Source organism: Lepidochelys olivacea (assembly GCF_965140295.1).
Source record: "Lepidochelys olivacea isolate rLepOli2 genome assembly, chromosome: 6".
NCBI lineage: Eukaryota > Metazoa > Chordata > Testudines > Cheloniidae > Lepidochelys > Lepidochelys olivacea.
Genome location: NC_140416.1, coordinates 85,676,326 through 85,695,226, shown reverse-complemented (window position 1 = coordinate 85,695,226; position 18,901 = coordinate 85,676,326). Strand labels below are relative to the sequence as shown.

The window sequence follows — 18,901 nt, the reverse complement described above, 5'->3', positions numbered from 1 at the left end:
TTTGGGTTCAGAGGAGATTGTGGAAGGAAACTCTAAGAACATCCAGGTTCAAGGAGCAAGTTTGGTCTGAGATTTATACTGTTACTGTTTCAGTTACTCCAGGAAGTGGGTAACTTTGGTCATGCCTACTCTGCAAAGGGCACAATGAACTCCACACTAGTTCTCTGCCAACAGGACAACAAGGAGTAACTGATCTCCACTGGCCAATAGTAGAGAAGAAGGTTACTCAAGTAGACAGTCATTCTTGGAATACATATCCTTCAGCATCCAGTCAGAACTCTCTAGGAAGCAATAGCCATTGGAGCTACATGACTGACCCCTTATGGCACTTAATATTTAATCCCAAGGATGTACATGAGAGTGATTCCAAGCCCCCATCACTTCCTTTTTACTTTTTCAGAATCCTTAGCAAAGGCTCAAAAGAAGAGGATAGAGGGAGTTAAATGTGAATCTACAAGAAGTAGAGTTACTGGTAAGTAACCTCTCTTTCTCCTTTGAGTATGATCAACATGGATCCCAATTCTTGAGAGATTAAATAGCAGTAACAATCCTCAAAAAGTATGTGGTTTGTGAAGCATTTTATTAAAGATTTTGGAAGAGTATTGAACTTGGAAGCCAACATAGGAGAGGAATGAAATCTTCAAGAATCAATAGCATGAAGAGTATTCTCCCAGAATCTCAACAGTGATTCCATTGGCTTCATAAGTACGAATTTCAAGTCCCTAGAAGGTGGTGGATCTAAAATGGATGGAAAGATATGGATAAATCCCTTCAAAAATCTAGACAATAGTAAGCAGAGATGGCAGCCAATCAGATCTTAACAGAACACAAGGATAACCCAGACTGTCTGAAATAGCCCCAAATAGCACCATTCTGAATACACCATAGATTGTAACGGAGCTAGAAAAATACAAGCAAGAATCTTCTCCGTTTCCTTGTATACGTTCTTGTTGTTGAATGCTCCCTTCTCTCCAAGAAACTGTCTTAACACTCTAGGGAATACTTAAATTCAGAGAGATTATTAACAGTCCAGTATTCATACTGCCAGAATCCCAAATGGACAGATTAATCATGAACCTGTGATAGCAGATATGGTATAGAGCTAGGAAACCTGAGAATAAAAACTGATTAATCCAAGTCAAAACTATCATTGCCTGAACCTTGTCCTGTCTAATTTTAGAAATGATACTCAAAATGAGAGGCGGTCGGGGAAAGACAGGAATGCCTGAATCCAATGTATTATACTAGTTATGTGTATTGTTGTAGCACCTAGGAGTCCCAGTCACGGATCAGGATTCCATTGTGCTAGGCACTTTTCAAATATTGCCCCAAGAGTTTACAGCTGAAGTAGAAGACTAAAGACAAAGTGTATACAGACAGAGACAGGAGACGCACAAGGGAACAGTAAGACAATGCTGGTCAGCATGACAGGCAGTGTTATCTGAATACCAGCTGCCTAACTTAAGTTTTTGTAGGCACCATTCCAAAGGAGAGTCTTAAGTAGGATAATGGGGTACCTTTGCAAATGTTTGAAGAGCTCCTCCCACGAGTGAAGGAATGCATTGTTCACTGAAGTGAGGGCCTCTTGCTTCTAGATCAAAATTGAAGACTTCCCCCCTCGATTTGTGGCAATTTGTGAACAGCCCCATCTCGAGAAGATTATGACTGTGGAGTTTTTGAGGGACCAACTGTGTTGGGCACTGTACCGTTTGCTGAGGATGTCCACTGAACTTCTTGCTGAAATGCTGTCCTTTCCAGACAGAAGAGAACCAATGAATGATCCAATATTGAGACATTTTGACCAAACTAATATATTTATTATACAGGCCTAACATATGACAGCTACCGAACTCCTTCTTGGAGCAGATACCTATATTAAAATTATACTCCCATTTTGAGAAGAGGTGGTTAAAACATTGATGCAGATTAGGAAATTTCTTAATCTAATTAATCAGGTATAAACATACAGTCCCTGACCCTCATGAATGAAGTAGTAATATAGGAAAATACTGGCAATGAGAGGTGGAATCTAGGAGCTATATACATGTATGTTGTGGGACTGTTCCAAAATTATACGCTTTGAAGTGGCACATGCTCTGGGTATAATTTAATTCCTCTCTCCCATTAACTCTGGCTCTTTCTATTCTTTTAGCTAATTCATAGGCGCCCATGGATTCTCAGGAACAAGTATTTCTTTCAGCTGCACAAATAGCACAGCACCTGATGCTTCCGTGTTGAAAGTTGAATGATTCTAGGGCTAGAGGACGAATAGAATGGGATGAATAAAACATTGGCATTTAAAAGGCACAGTACATTTGTGAAGACTTATTAGCTTTATTTCTGTGGATTTTAGACTAACATTTGAATGTACGGGGGAAGGTAAGGCACATGACAATGCTCTATCAAGTAATGACGACCCTGGGATAATGTAATGAAATGCAATCAAGTTTTGGTTTTTCCTTCGTTCCTAATTCTTCCTTTATTCTTCCTTTTCTTCACTGTTTTTTGTTTTTTTCATTATAAAATAAAAATCTCACACTCACACACACACACACACAGTTGCAAACATTTGCTGCTGCTCTGTAACCGTCCCATAATTGGGAAGAACATCTCAGCAGAAAGAAATGGAGCTTGTGAAGGCTGCTAAAAATTCGTAGTTCTTTTTGGCTGTTGCCACTTATTTACCAATGAGGAGGTAACGCCTGCTGGTCACAAACTGATATACTGGGATGCAGAAAAGTGCCTTACTATTAAACTTTAATGGTGGAGAACCTGTTGCTAAGGAACATTTCCAAGGTGATTGGTCACAGCTTCCACATTTCACAGGGCCGTTTCAAGAAAACTTACACCATTCCGTAAGCTTTGCACTTGTTTATTATAAGAAAACAGAGCAACAACAGACAGATTACAATCTTCTGGCTAACACACAAAAATACATGAAAATACTACCAATTAAAAAAACCCATCACTGACTCATCTCTATACATGACAAATACACAACCAATAAATATCTTGAATATAAAGCATATATAACATGCTGCCCCATAGCTAGAGGATAAGCACTGCTGCACAAGGTGAGGGTAAAAGAAAGGATTTTTTACATGTTATGGTACCAACTACTTGAAGTTTGAGATATTTTACCAGCCAGATCATAAAATAGGCATGCAGATTCGTGGCAGATTTCCAGGGTCTCCCTCTATACTTCTCAGCTTCCCAAACACCTCATGCGTTGGAGTGGTAGACCTCCATAACATGCAACAAAGGACAAAAATTCAGAACAGTCACTTTTGGGCCACACATTCTATATATACAGAACACATCCAAACTAGACATACACATGTTAATATTTCCCAACAAACAAATAATTTAAATTAATACTTTCAAAGCTACATCTATGTCCATTCTGACCAGCAACTAAGGAAGTCCCTTCCCTGTCTCTGACTCTCCACTCTCAGCTTCTCTGCATATCCTACTATCCTATTGCCCTTCCTTTCAAGAGATGCAGCTGCTTTGTTAAGCCTCAATTTTCCAAAGACAAGCGTACAAGTACAGTCCCATTGAGTTCAATCAGACTGCTCACATGTCCAAAGTTAAGCACTTGAGTAAGTCTTTGCAGAACAAGGTCTTAATTGTGCATGCTTAGTGAAGAGGAGCTTTCCCAATTTAGCCTAGTTCTGGTTGACAAAATGGAGGCACCCACAGACTAAAGATGGAGAGGCTTTAAAAATTTTAGTAAAAATTCAGAAGTCTGCTCCGAGCAGAGATCTGCTCCTCACTAATGCACAACAGGGCCTAAAAACAGAGTCCACCCGAAGACAGAAGAATTGAATACTTCAAGGACAGTCCATTAAAATGATGTTGTACAAGTACAGCCCCGATTCAATTCACACCTCACAGCCAACTGCAGATTGGGGAATGACTGAATTTAAAGGGCACACATGCTAATATGTGTATGAAACTGTTTAAACAAAGAGAGAAAACTGCTCTTGGACCAACACTTTAATGCTATTTTTTAGCTCTGAGGAACGACCAGTTTGTTAACGCTGGAATACGTAATTTTAACGGGCAAAAGGAAACAGAGTCAAATAAGAGCTGTGTCAACCTTATAGAGAAAAATAAAATCTGAAAATCACAAGACTGATACACAGCAGCATGTTGAAAGAGGAAAGGCGCTAAAAGGTACTCCAGTACCAGATGGGCCTCAAGGCACTAAAAGGTACTCCAGTACCAGATGAATGAGACCCAATCTGTACAGGAGGATACTAGCTTACAGTACAATTCACCCCTTAAAGAGTGGGGTGCACATTCCACGTTTGCAGGTGAAGCAAGTTCTGGGGCTGCTGTTTTCTAATAATGTGGGAAAACATCAGAATTCTATTTTCAAGTATAAGCATGCAGATGCTGTTTATAAAGATTATCCCCACGGGGGTGTGAACAAGACAGTCGCTCCACCTTGAAGCTCTCTATAATTGAAAACATTATTGCCCTTCAACCCTGAATCTTTCTCCAGTACCTCAGCCGGACTTTCACGGAGCTGGATTTGCAAAGTGGACAGGTAGATCTGTTTGTGTCCTGGCAGAAGTTCCCACAGGGATATTTTCTTTCATGATACAGTGATAGCCACCTTTTCTCATTCACTCTCTATGGACCATCGGTCTAGGTTAAACAAGAGAACATACAAATGTTTAGCATTGAGATGGAGCTCCCTGTACACATAGCACCTGATGCAAGTATTTGTGGAATGAAGAGCAGAATAGTATAGACAGGATTGAAGGACTTTGCTTGATTGCAGGACATCCTTCTCTGAAGGGTTGAGTAATGTGAATTTAGTACACAAAACAAGGTCCACCTGCCTTGTAATCAGGGTATGATTGTGCAGATCTAGAACTAACCAACCCTAGAACTGTCAGTCTTCATCCAGAACCCTACTTATAACCAGCACTGCAATTGTGCATTCAGCATGGAAATTACACACATGGAATCACTGTTCCTAAGGCAAGAGAGACGCAGGGAAGAGCCAATGCATCACCCAGAGGTACTGGCCAGCATCACAAATACCCTGGTTTAACAGATGCCGGCACTGAAAGCAACTGAATGAGACCACTGGGGATGTACTGCTTTGAATGGTTAAAAAAAAGATTGCTGCATAACTTTGCCACAGCATGCTAGGGTTGAGTTTTCCTGGCAATTGGGTGCCGGAAAGGTTGGATGAAGTCTCAGTGCTGATGGAACTACTTGCAATCATTGTGAACAGTGTCTGGAATGCTGCTTGTCAGTAAGGAGAAGAGCTGTGGAAGCAGTAGAGAGGTTTGCTTCTGTAGTTCTAGAGCGAAGAGCTTTATCCTTCTCTTTAGGAAATCATAGTGTTCAGCTGGATCTGCAGTGAGGGGTGAGATGATCCAGAAAGGGATATTTTTTCCTGAGTTCCAGTAGCAGCAGCTACTTCTTGGGTTTCTCCAGGATGTTCAGGAACTTCCCTCGAGTCATTTCTCTAGCTGAAATCACAACAGAGAAAAAGATTAATGTAAAACAAACGGTTAGAGCAGGATCATTTATAATATTTAATTAGAGGACAGAAATTCATTTAGATCTGTGCTCTGGTGCTAACGCATAGCTAAGAATTTTTTTAAATGAAAAGATAAATCTGAACTACACCTTGAATTCCTGACAGCCTGGAAACGTAGGCCACACACTGGAAACTTCAAAGCTCAGCAATAATTCCCATGGCCTGTCTCATTATATACAATCTACACTTTCTATTCCTATTGTGGATAGCCTCATGGTCATGCAAGATCTCTCTCTATCTTTGCACTATCAATCTTTGAATGGTGTAATCCAGAGCTCCAACGCTCTGTCTCAGGGCAATTGTTCCTGGATGCTAAAATCCATCAGAGATCATGGAGCTCTGTCTCTCCATTTCAGGATTACTGGTCCCTAGATGCTTATGATCTTAAACAGAAATTAGACAGCATTTTCTCTCTCCCTTGGCAGTATTACTCCTTGGATGCTGCAATATAATGGGGTTTATATTCCCTCAATGCAGTTCATCTATGTATGGTGTAATAAAGTAGAGTTTATAGAGCTTTGGTCTTCTCTCTTTGCATTGTCAGTTCCTAGATATTAAATACAGCAAGGCAAGGTTTATATGTCTCTCCCTCACTTTTGGCATCATCAATCTCTGGTTGCTGTATTACAGCAGAGTTTATACAGCCACTTTCCTGCATGAAACATTTCTGACTTGTGAGCCCACAGGCTCTGGCAGAGTCACCCTAATACAATCTTTGTCCCACAATCACAATACAAAATATAGACAGCATGATTAGTGATCGAACCCTGGAGAGAGGGGTTTCCTCACCTTCTCAGCTCTTTTAAATAAGGCTTTAGTAAGCTTTGTGCTGGTGAAAGGTTCCTGACTAACAGCTCAGGGAACATGGAGTCCTTTATTCACAGAACAGGTACAGGAGCAGTGCAAGTTTCCTATGCCAAACCTGGACAGCGCCATCAAGGGAGGAGATGGGATTTTAGTTTTTATATGGTCCATTCATAGTTCTTGACTTTTCTACCGAGAGGAACAGCAAAAATGACAAATAATGCCTGAGGTGAGGATGGATTTTGTAACATTACCACTTGTCCAGCAGGAACTGAACTAAAACCTGACTCATTTCACATAAGCTACTAAACACCCATTATCAGGCAAAGACATTTGGTCACTACTCACCTGGCTGATTAGAACTCATGAACTACCATTGAAAGACCTCAGATGCCATCCTCAATTCCCTAAACAACCGATCTCTACTTCCCTACCTGAAGAAGCTGTATCCAGTAGCTGGATGTTTCTGCCAAAACAGTCAACAGTGAAATAGCTAATGCTGGCAGTTAAATTGGCATGGTTAGGTTTCAGAGTCAACACCCCATTGACATGAATGGGACAAATCTCAGCTATCAGAGCTTTTGTTTCAGGCTGCCTGCAGACTCAGGCAGACATTACTGCATCGGTGACACTGGTTCATGTTTTCAATCATGATGGCTAGAAATTTCTTTTTTAAAATGTAAACATGGATTCTGGACCACAATTCCAAGAAAAAGGATGAACTCTATGGCAGGTTCCATGACTGAGGAATCGCAGAATACACAGGGTCCTCCCATTATACTGAAGAACAGTCCTTTGTCTGAAGAACTGGACCGGGATTCAGGAAATCTGGGATCTATTCCTAGCCCTTCCCTTGATTCATTTTGCGAGCCCAGGAAACCATTTACTCCTTTTGCTCCTCAATTTTCCCACCTGCAAAATGAGTGTAATAATAAAAATATCTGTCTGCCTCCCAGGACATGAATACCAATAAAGTGCTCTGAGGCTCCCGGATGGAAGGAGCTGGAGAAGGGCAGAGGGTAGTTTGGTTTTTTTGGTTCGGAACTATATTGTTATAAACAATCCAAGCATGTGATTAATAAAAATGTGAGTTTTCTAGAGGTTTCAGTTTGAAACATACTCCTCAATGCAAGCAGCTCCCTGACACTGCCATGCTTGACACTATCCAACAGTGCAGCGTTGTAAAATGCTATTGTGGAGAAAGCACAAAATCGAAGTACAGCATTCTCAGCTGATAGAGTGGCAAGATTTCCTAAAAATCGGACCCATATAGGAGATATACGCATGTATGACAATTCCGTTCCACCAAAGAGGGTTGCACCCTATAAATCAAGCAGTGAGCATAGACTCCTTCTGTACTCTGAGTGAAATTATTGTGGGTTGGGGGTTGCTCCAGAGCACGTGCCCTCCTGTTCACTTGTCATTGGAGATGTGAACATTTCTGATTAATTCACAGACCTCTCATTTTATTCTTCATTCCTTTATCCTTGCTATCCTACTCTGCTGTAGCTTAAGATTCTTACCGACCTGCTACAATAATCATCGCCCGCTCTCCCCCCCGCCCAACCTGGTGAAATTGTTTAGTGATGCCAACCGCGCTTTTAATTTGCAAGACATCAGACACAGAGGTAATTTATACCAACATCTGTTCATTTCTGACTTCTGAAACAAACTCGCACATGCTGCTACAAAATCCCATTAGGAGCAGGAGGCAGCCTTCTGCTATTCTGTATTTCTCTTCTCCGCACTCAGGCTGTGGCAGGGCTCTATTTTTAAAGGTATGACACAAAACTAAGAGAAAGGCCCCACATGTTTGTATACGTATAGAGATTGCCATGAAATACATCTCCATAATGCAAACAAATCCCAGCTAAACGGTAAGGGAAAATTTCCACAAATATTTACAATCTTGTTTTCCCTGCTCTGCCTGACTCTCTGATCTTCCCAAGAATCACAGGTCAGTGTATTGCTGGTAAACACAGGACAGATCCAGATTACAGGGTTCTGAGTTCAAATGTCTTGCCTATTCCTTCCTCGGTCCCTTTTTTTAATCTGCTTTGGAGTCTTTCCTGAACACGAGTGTTCCATAAAAAAGTCTCCAATATTAAAAGTGCTCCGTCCACCCAGCTCCTGTTAAACAAATTCTTTATGATGGGACTAGCATTTCCAGGTGGGCATCTTGGAGTTGTTTGGGTTGCTGTAGAAGCTGGAGAATGAAGAAACCACCCCTATGTTCTAAAAGTGATTGCAGTCAAAGAGAAAGACCGTAAAACCTATCTTAAGCGACTGCCCAATGGAACAGTAGAAGCCAGTTGCCTAGTAGACAGAGGTGGTGGATCTTTTAATTAAAAGGCTGGACAAAATATGTACTGGAAGCCTTTGGAATATTTTAAAATGGTTGCTTAAACAAGTCACTTGTCTAATGGAGGTGGGGTTTTAGTGCAGGTTTCATTGTACCAGCAAACAGACACCACAGAGTCTGTGCAGCATAAAATAGAAACATGAATCTCCATGTCAAGTCACAATTTACAACCCTTCCTATGCTGTGCATCTATCACTACAATAGAAAATCAACAATGGATACGATCGCAATAGCCTGGTTACAAATTAATCTCTTCAGTTAGATGGTGGGGGGGGGGGTGGTATTGAAGACCACAGAAAAACACCTTTTTAAGATGTTATCAGCCTGAGTTACAATAAAAGTTGAGTGCTTAAACAGACTCCATTTCCTCGGACTGCATAAAGCACTGGCATCAGACTGCTGTAAATAATGGGGACCCTTGACCCGGGAATTAAATTTTCTGCCTTGGAAGAGGTGGATCTCAGAGCATGTATTGGACAGGAGAGGTCAGGGCGGAAAAGGGAAGCTGTGATTTCCACTTGCTCGGAGGGTGGAGTTAGATTTAATATAATCTCTTCTTTAGAACTTCAATCCCTCAATCCTGCATTTAGCCTTGTTGCCTTGTGCTCCTGTTCTACTACAACTGTCCCCAAACTGCCTCCTGCAGTAAATTTTGTGGCTGCTGGCTGAAAAGATTCAGTGGTACAGATTGATTTCTTACAAGTGAGGAGATGAGGGATTACCAAAAGCAGCCCTGGCTAACAAGATTGGGTGCAGAATCTCCTGCTAGAGCAGCCCACTCTGCCAGCACTTTGCATCCTTTCACTATGACATATGGGTTTCATTACGCAAAGATTTTCCTGATTTTAACTTTGAGGCGATTACATTGGAAACTCAGAGCCATCTTTACATCTGTAGCAATTTAAAGGTTAAGTAACTTTTTAATCAAATGACAAAAACTCATAATGTTTTGCCTCCAATCCAAAATGAAAACTGCTGCTCCGGATGTTCCTTCTAGTGACAATTTAATTAGGAAAGAACACTCTGCTGGAGATGGATCCATTCTCATTGGTCCCCAACATCTCATAAACAGCCTTCTCATGCATATGACAACACAATACAAACTGTGTCATAAGGTCTGGATAGCCAGGAAATAATGGAGGATTACTGCACTAAAACCAGTAATGAAAACAGTGACTTACACTTATATAAGCAACTGTCACCCAAAAGGATCCCAAAGTGATATACATATATATACACCCCCACACACATTCTATTATACCCATACACAAATATACACACACACAATTACACATAAACAAGGCATTTGGGGATATCTATGCAACAGAATAATGTGACAAATTGCATTTATCACGAACCTTTGGCCATTACACCTGCCCTCTGCTCACTAATCCATCTCTTCTGGGACTTATTCTAGCATTCCAAGTCTATGAGCAGCTTCAAACTGCAGACATTAAAAAATGCAATCAACCTGACAAAGAAACATTTCCTCCTTTCTTCCCCAAATTCATTTCTCAAAATTACACTGGACTAAAATATAGGACAGGCTCAGCCCTGGACCAGTAACAGTCCTAAATTCAAATATTTTGCTACTTTTCAGGGTTGGAAACTCATTTTCTCACCTTCCCAATGAGGAACACAGAAATTGGTTTTAGACCTGAAAGATCCTGAGATATCAGACTTTGAATATCCCCCCCACACACACACACTTTTTTTGGGGGGGGGGGTAAAGAAAGGCTATTTTAGAAAAATTTTAAAGGTTTTAAAAATGTATCTGTTGTAGTTTTCCTCTTCCTCTGAGTCCTGTACAGTTGGACTTCTGGTAATTAAAGAACCTGACCTTACAGATTTTAAAAAAGTCCAAATAAAGTTTTTTTTAAATATTTCTGAATTATTTCTATAATAGTTTTTCTTCAGATCACATCACACTATCATATATTCTAATTCTGCCACATATTTAAATATTTATTATCCCTCCTTCCTCATCCCATTGCTGGTTGGTTTCTCATACATGTTGCCCTGATCTAATTCATTTCATATCATCTTCCCCCACAGTATTCTGTTGATTGCTTTTAAAACATTCCCCATTTCCTAAGGTCTTTTTTTTTCCAGGTGCCCCTCTTGTAGCCAGTTTTCCAGTTAAATTATTGTGTTTTGATCAGATTACCAGCCAACACCAGGAAACTAATAAAAGACATGGTGCTTGACTGTAGAACTATTATATCACTACAGGGATGAAAAACCAAAGTACTTTCCCTTGACTATAAATACAAAGAATGGCCAGGGGAACTGTCCAAGGCTGGGAGAAGCCTACCTTGGAGAGAGACAGATTCGAGCAGTAGGAGGTGATTTTTATCTTATTTGCCAAGAACGTCTGTTGTAATAGGGATGACTTCTCTTTGACTGAGCAGACAGCATTAGGGCAGGAAGACACAAACACACGGGGGGCCCTGGAAGAGCTCACTCATGAGCAATGGGTAAGATTCTTACTTGTCTTAGCTTGTGAAAGTCAATGGCAAAGCTTAATCTTTTGGATGGGATCCATTATTAGTGCATCTGGGGGACACTACACGGGCAGTACTTAGGAGAACAGAGGCATTTGTACGATAATCAGCCCCAGGAGAGACAGACAGAAAACTCAGATGCAACCTATTTAGAAAAACACAAACTAAAATAGCAAAACTATGTGAAGATTTAAATTACTACACTAACCCTAAAAAGTCACAACAGAATGGCTTGTATCAGCCAAGGTCTATGGGACACTGTTAGCAGGGCAAGAGAGGTCAGTCAGCCTGCTTCAAAAACTCTGACAATGCAAGAGGAGAGTCCTGTACCCTCTGACCTCCCAGGTGGTCTTAGCTCCTCTCCTACCAAGCATACTTATAAGCAGAATGACCAGATTCCACCAGTCCCATCAACACCTGGTAGATGTTAGAAATTTGGCCTGCTCCATCTCATCCTTAACACTTCACAAAAAGAACCCTAACTGCTCTGCTGACCCAATCTCTCTCTGATATGGCTGCCAGATAAAAACCTCAGTGTCCTGATGTGTATGGACCCATGCAGCAGACCCAGACCAGAAAATAACTCGAGGAGTTATCTCTGAAGAACAGTGGTTAGCAGATGCCATCCCCATCTCCTTCACAGAGGACAAGACTACCTGAAATATGCTTTTGTTTAACTTGTGCTTAAGAAATCATCTCTGGACACTGAGTATCTACCCAATCATTAATTGTTTGAGGGAAGGTAACCGAGGATTGAGCAGCTGCCAGAAGGAGCATCTGGATGGAGCAATATTTTCTACTCCTATACCACCTTTTATTCTTGGATCTTAGAGCACTCTGCAAACAAGCTTCACAACATCCCTGGGATGCCAATGCCAGACCAGGTATAAACCTGCAGTGAGGGGCAGTGACGTCCCAGCCCAGGCCTACAGAGCCACTAAGATCTAGTTCCAGGTCAGAAACATGAGGACCGTATAGCTATTTTGTTTCAAGTGACCTAAACAGTAAGATGAAACTCCTACAGCACCTCCCACTTCAGGAGCTGGCAGCAGTCAGCATCCTATGAGGGTGAAGGCCTGATCCCCTTGACCCTCAGAGCAGGGAAAGAGTTACATCTCCTCTCCGTGAAGCCAATAAAAACCTCTCTTGATTATAATTTAGATAAGAGCCACTGGATTGAATAATAATGTCTGAAACTCCCCTGGCTGTTTCACCTTGAGACGTCCATCACTGGGTTAAACATGATGCTAATTGCATTTGGATTGATTAATTTCTCTCACTCCTGTCTATTCGAATAATGCTTAACAAAATAATCACAGCACCCAGAGCCAAATCTTCTTCGTCAAAGGAATGAAGCCATCAGAACCAGCAGAGATGAAAGAAATGAAGATGACCCGTAATTACTGCTACGGTGATATCATTACCATATTATAGAAAATGAGTGTATGGGGGGGCGAGGGGGAGAGCAGGGGCCTACGATTATTATTTATTTTTTAATGGAACCTTACGTCCCAGGAATACAGATCTGACACAGTGGAGCATACAGAAATACAGAACTGAAAAAATATAAATCCTGTGCATTAAATTGCAAAGTACAGTGAACACTGAGGCTCTAGATACATCATCAAGTGCCTTGTGCTGTGAGCTGGTGTTATTCACACCACTACTTTTTTCATTCCAGTAACACTTTGTATATGACTAGCACAGATTTAAGATGTCTGTCTCCCTACAGAAATCCTCAGACATCCACAGTAGCACTTACCCTTAATCCTGACACTAATGATGATATTGTTTTAATATCATTACAGGTGGTCTTGTTCCAAAGCCCGACATTCAGTTTTTAAACTGTAAAATCCAGCTCTGCATTCAAAGGAAAGCTTCTCTGCTAAAGACAGTTATTCTTAAATGGTAATTCCTCATTGAAACAGGATGTAAATTCAGTGGCCAGCCAAACTAGAAGATGACTTAAATTGTTCATTATTGTGGTTCCATACAGGTATCAAATGTATCTAGTCCGGAAGAATTTAAACTAGGATTTAAAAAAAAAAAAAATTCAACCAAAAGGAAGCCCTCCTGCTCTGTTTATTCTCCAAAATACACTCCCCAGGCCCCACTCATTTGAGAAACAAATAGCTTGGCAACTGTATAAGATCTTCAAACACCTGTGCTCTACAATTCTAATTGTGGTTTATACAGTTCACTTCTCTCGGTGCCGGTTATGTCTGCCCCTAGCCTCTGACTGAAGACACAAAATACATAACCAACAGCTTAAAACATTTATTCTGGAGTAAAGCCAAGGTCAAATACACACAAAAATGTCACATGCCAAAAAAAAAGAAAAAAAAAAATCAAGACTTGAGTAAAGGATCTGAATCATGAAGCTAATTAAATACAGAAAAATGATGTTCAAATCGTTTTTAAAGACGAAGAAACAGAAACTCAATATATATGTCTGATATTAAACCCATTTCAGCATGAAAGGTGAGGATTTTTTTCCTCTAAGTGCTTGTAAGAAGTGCCAGACTGATCTCAGTGGGCCTAAGCTCCCTGAGTTATCTTCAGACTAGATACAGGATGAACAGGCTTTCTCCAACAGATGTGCCTCACCCCTGACCTCTAGGGCAGTGATGTGCTTCCAACATTTTAACAAGGAGATCTCTCAACATTTTTCCACCTCAGTCTGTGACAAAACATTCCCTGAGGAAAGTATTCTCTTCACTCCCACCCCTCCTGTGCAAAATATCCATCTGTTCCACAGGTCCCCCACAAAACCTATCAATCTTTCCACACACACCCCAAATCCACCAATGCATCCACCCTCAACCGCTGGGCCCAGTAACAATTGACCTACCATGCTTCCCCCGCCCCAGCACCTCATAGAAGCTCCTCTAGGTGGTGGCTTCCCTACCTAACAACCTTTGGTGACAGCAGTGAGAGCAAACAGATTGTACTGAGGCCTCTGGCTGTGGGATGGTTGAGTGGGTCCCCACTAGTAGTGAGCTGAGGGAGAGCGTAGTTGCATGGGAAAAGGGTCCTTTTTGGTTCTTGAGGTAAGCAAGCGTCCCCTGGAGGAAGCTGGTGTGTGCACATGGGAGACTGGGTAGAGGGGTTCTACCCTAGCTGACGTGTAATGTTGGAAACGGCCCCTAGCTTGCTTGGGGTAGTAGGTCTCTACAGGCTCATGGTGAGGAAGGGCTCTCTCAAAGTAACAGCTCTTTAAAGTCCAACCTGAGGCTAGCCAGGCCTTGGATAATTCTGAGCACAGAAGCCAGTGACAGCAAAGGGATTAGAGTTGTCAGGGTAGAGAGAATTACATAGTCACAGTACAGTAACTGAAAAATATTGTGTAGTGATTATGTAAATCTCTAGACTCCCACTGGCTAATAATGGCTGTCAGACAGCCAGAATAGAGGGATACAAACTGTATGGTTATGCAAGTCAGGACACCCACAATCAGAGTGCAGGGAAATGCATTAAAGGAAAAAACTCTTTATGGTTATGGGTCAGGAACTATACAACATCCTTGCCCTCTGAATGGCTGAGACAACTCCCTTTGAATAGGATATGTAATAGCTTGACATTTATATTTACTAACGAAAGATGAGTTGTGAGATGGGTTTGAATTGTTTAACTTAAATTCCGTTGACAAGGACAGTGAGAAGAGGGGCCTGGGTGAAGGAAGGGAATGCGCCAATATTCTAAACTTATTTGCCCAAAGTTGTATGTTCACCTACTTTCCAGAACTGTAACTTGAAATTTAACAGTTGTATAATATTTCTTACATTACAGGTGTAATGTCTGTAAAATGTTATGAAGTCCTCAGAAGGCAGACCGTATATACATGCAAAGTATTATTTTAAAATAAATATATATAAACATAATGACCTCTTAATCCATTAAAAAAAAATCCAGATGTTAGATTTTTCCTTAACATACAGTCTAATCCTCAAGAACCCTTGTTGGAACAACAATTTTCAGTGGAGGAGATAAACGTAAATCCCAGACGCCATAATGAATTAGCAAAGATTAAAGACCTGTTCAGGAAAAGAAGAGTGGATTCTTATCAGTGAACTGTACTATTTGCTTTAAACTGGAAATAAACAGAAGGTCCCTTTCCCAATCCGTAAAACACTGATACAGTACAAAAAATCCTAACTGGGCGACTGCAATTTGAACTGTGCCCTAATTAGTCTTTTCCAAGCAGTATTCTACATGTAAAAGTAACAGCACCTGATTCATACCCAGCATCCCAGGGCTAGGGCCAGGGACTTCCTCCTAGCAAGAGTCAGGAACTATGGAACTGTAGCAGGGCAGAAGCACAAGGACCTGAGCAGCAGCCCACCATCTCAGCTGGAGGAAGAGGAACAGCAGCTTTACAACTAGCTGGACATCACGGATGTTGGAAGACTCTTTCTTCTTTACTATGAACTATGGATTTCTTTCCTCTTTGCTGATTGGCTGTTAGCTCCACCTTCTTCCCACCCAACCTTCTCACGGTCTCTCAGTTGCCAGCCTCACTCTCCCTCTCCTCCAGGATCCTTTCTGCTCATGTACCATTAACCTCCCTGGACTGAGGAAATGTTACAATTCCAAAGGGGTTTGAGGAGGAAAGATAAACAATTTTGCCAAACTGCATCCAAGTTGGTGCTAGACATCAGGGAATAGACACATATATTTAAGGAATTCACATGGCTCCCATAATATCTGAACCATGTTGGAGATACAGTCAAGGATACAAATGAACAGAGAGGAAGAGGTAGATTAGGAGGAGTCAAAAATCAGGACTTGAATTATATGTATGTGTGTGAGGAGTTCTGTGCTCTACCAAGCTCTGCCCATGAGCCAACACCCACCTACCTGAGATGCCAAAATGAGACACCACTCACAGCACATTGTGTAGATATTCAAAATATAAACATGCAGGCTTTGCTAGGATCCTTAGGCGTGGTTCTCCCTAAATGGGTTCAGGTATACTCATGAGTAAGCCAAATTAAGGCACACCCATAACATATACATGCCTAGGGCCCTGGCTCCCAGACACATATGATGACATCAAAATCACCTCTTCCATAAAAGGAAAGCTTAAAAACATGATGTGTGTAACCGATGCAATGATGTCAGCCTGAGTATGCAGACAACCTCTGGCAGAGGGACAAACAGAAACAATTAGAGGCAGGGGAGAAAGCGTGTGGCCCACACCAATCACAAGAGCAGACCATATCCCCACTGCTCTGGATGGGTGGGATGAAATTGTACACATTTCTTTTGTGCTTTAAGAACACTCTTATTCAGGTAAACCAGAAGCTAAGCATAGAAATATCAGAGGCAACACAGAGACTATCTGTTGAAAAGTGAAATGACAGCTTGGCCTGCAATCCGGAAACATCCTTCACCCAGCCCTTTTCTGCTGGGATTTGTGTTGAATGACGTTTACTGCAGGTTAATAATTAGTTTTTAGCATAAGAGTCTAGTGTAGTTGTCCTCTCCCCAGGAGAGAAAAACAGGCTGAACGATTTTTAGATTATATGCTCTGATAAGACACAGGCTCCTGACTCCCTATGTGCTTGTGCCATACAAGCCACCTGCTCTATGGAGCTGCCACTGGGGACACCCTGGAAAAGGTTTAATAATAGTGTGCTCCCTGGAGATGTTACTCAAAAACCTGAGCTAAATTTACAGCCTATATCACAAAGTAAAATTTTGTGTACAAAATCCTATCAACAGAATCTAAGGCAATCCCTAGAAAAGGGTGATACTCTACGTTACACAAATGTGATTTCAAATTAAATGAGAATCTGCCATGCTTGCAATAGCAAGAACATGATGGAACATAGGAACTGATAGACCGGATCAGATCAGTGATCCAGCTAGTCTGGTATCCTGTCTCTGTCAGTAGCTAGTATCAGAAGCTTCAGAGAAAGATGAAAGAAGCTCCATAGTGAACAATTATGAAAAAACCTGCCCACACAGAAAGATGCTCTCAGCCCTCGGGAATAGTTGGTTTACACCCTACAGCATGAGGTTTTATATCCCTCCTAAAAATACTTTATTCTAATGTAACTATGGATGTTATTATCCAGCTCATCCAATGAAGTGAGCTGTAGCTCACGAAAGCTTATGCTCAAATAAATTGGTTAGTCGCTAAGGTGCCACAAGTCCTCCTTTTCTTTTTGCGAATACAGACTAACCCGGCTGCTACTCCGAAACCTGTTATAATGCTAAAGACTCTGCCAGAAGCGACCTTGAGCAACCTGAGTTATCCTATCTGTAAAATGGGGAGAATCATACTTGCTTTCCTTCTGTTGAACGGTTGTGAGGCCAATAAAAATGGTTGCTAAGTGCTCAGAATTAAGGCCAATCTGAGGAAGAGTGGGACTCAGATCACGGTCTCCTGTCTCCCAGCCTGGTGCCTACTTCAGGCCAGAGGGTATTTATGTAGAGTGGAGGAAGAGTCATCACTCTCCCTGTGCCCTGCAGGGAGCTACAGAGTGGTGGGGGTATTCGGAAACACTCCACCGTGGTTTGGGGGTATATGAAAAGCCAAGCAGTGCAGTGGGAACTGGAACAATGCCAGAGCATTCACCAATTGTGAAAACTCTGTTAGCCACAAAAAAATCAGCATTTGTGCAAACAACTGCCAAATCTAGACACATTTTTCAAGAGGAGTCTGATTTGAGGACACTCCTCATGCCAAATTTCAACTTCTTACTCCAAAAAAAACCAAACAGAAAACAAAATTGCAAAAACCCCACAAGCATAACATTAGGCAACGTTAATAGAGATGTTGCTATCAATCCAGCTATAAAAGTTTTTTAATAAGATTACCCCTTACACAGATCCTTGTGGCACCCCTTTCTAGACACCTTCTCTCTGACTCAGCTCATATCATCCCAGTTATTTCAAAATCTGATGTTGCCAAACTTATCAAAATGAGTCTTCCTTGAGGAAGAAAGTCCATGTCAATTTGAAGTTTAACTGACAGCTTTGTTTGATTATCAATGCATTATAAAGATCAGAACAATTTTGTAAAAAACATTTTTATACATAACTCTAAATAATGACAGCAGATTATATTATTTACTACTTGCTGGCAAGGGGCCCAACAGTGTTCTCGGAGCTGTACGAGACACAAAACATTAAAGAGAGTTCCTGCCCCAAAGACCTAATAATCCATAAAACAAACAACAGGAGGCCCAGAAGAGAGAACTAACTTAGGGTACGACTACAGTACAGATGCTATGTTGTGCTGCTGTAGCACTGGAACGTAGACATTTGTTACAGTGACAAGATGGGGTTTTCCGTCACTGTAGTTAATCCACCTCCCCGAGAGGCTGAAGGAAGAATTCTTCAGTCGACTAGTGGTATCTACACTGGGGCTTAGGTCAGCTAGAGAGTACGTCACTCAGAAAAATCCACACCCCTGAGCAATGCAGCTAGGTAAACCTAAGTTGTAGGTGTAGACCAGGCCTTAGATTCCTTTTTCCTCCTCTCTTTATCTATCATGCTGGCATTAGAAGGACACTTAATGCGGGTGTTTGTGGGATTTGCAGAAGCAGTGAGTCTTTAGAAAGGATATGAATGAGGAGAGCATAAGGGCCTGACATGCTATGATGGGGTCAAGATTAGCAATAATAGTGAAGTAAAAGGAGGCATGATAAAGAGACA

At 41.4% G+C, this 18,901-nt stretch overlaps 1 protein-coding gene across 2 annotated transcripts in view; it reads right to left on the bottom strand.

Moving 5' to 3' along the window:
* Positions 1-2,856: 2,856 nt before the first annotated feature.
* Positions 2,857-18,901, bottom strand: part of LIN52 (lin-52 DREAM MuvB core complex component) — a 61,028-nt gene continuing 44,983 nt past the window's right edge. Inside the window, exons 6-7 of one of the 2 annotated variants that reach the window (XR_014712085.1) lie at positions 4,514-5,495; positions 2,857-3,243 (exon numbers count right to left, since the gene is read on the bottom strand). Coding sequence is in view for 1 of the 2 variants with exons in the window: in XM_084631322.1 (XP_084487448.1) it covers positions 5,440-5,495 (56 nt within the window). In the remaining variant the exon portion in view is untranslated. Of the gene's footprint in view, positions 5,496-18,901 lie in introns of both variants that reach the window. The other variant, XM_084631322.1, reaches the window with a different exon arrangement.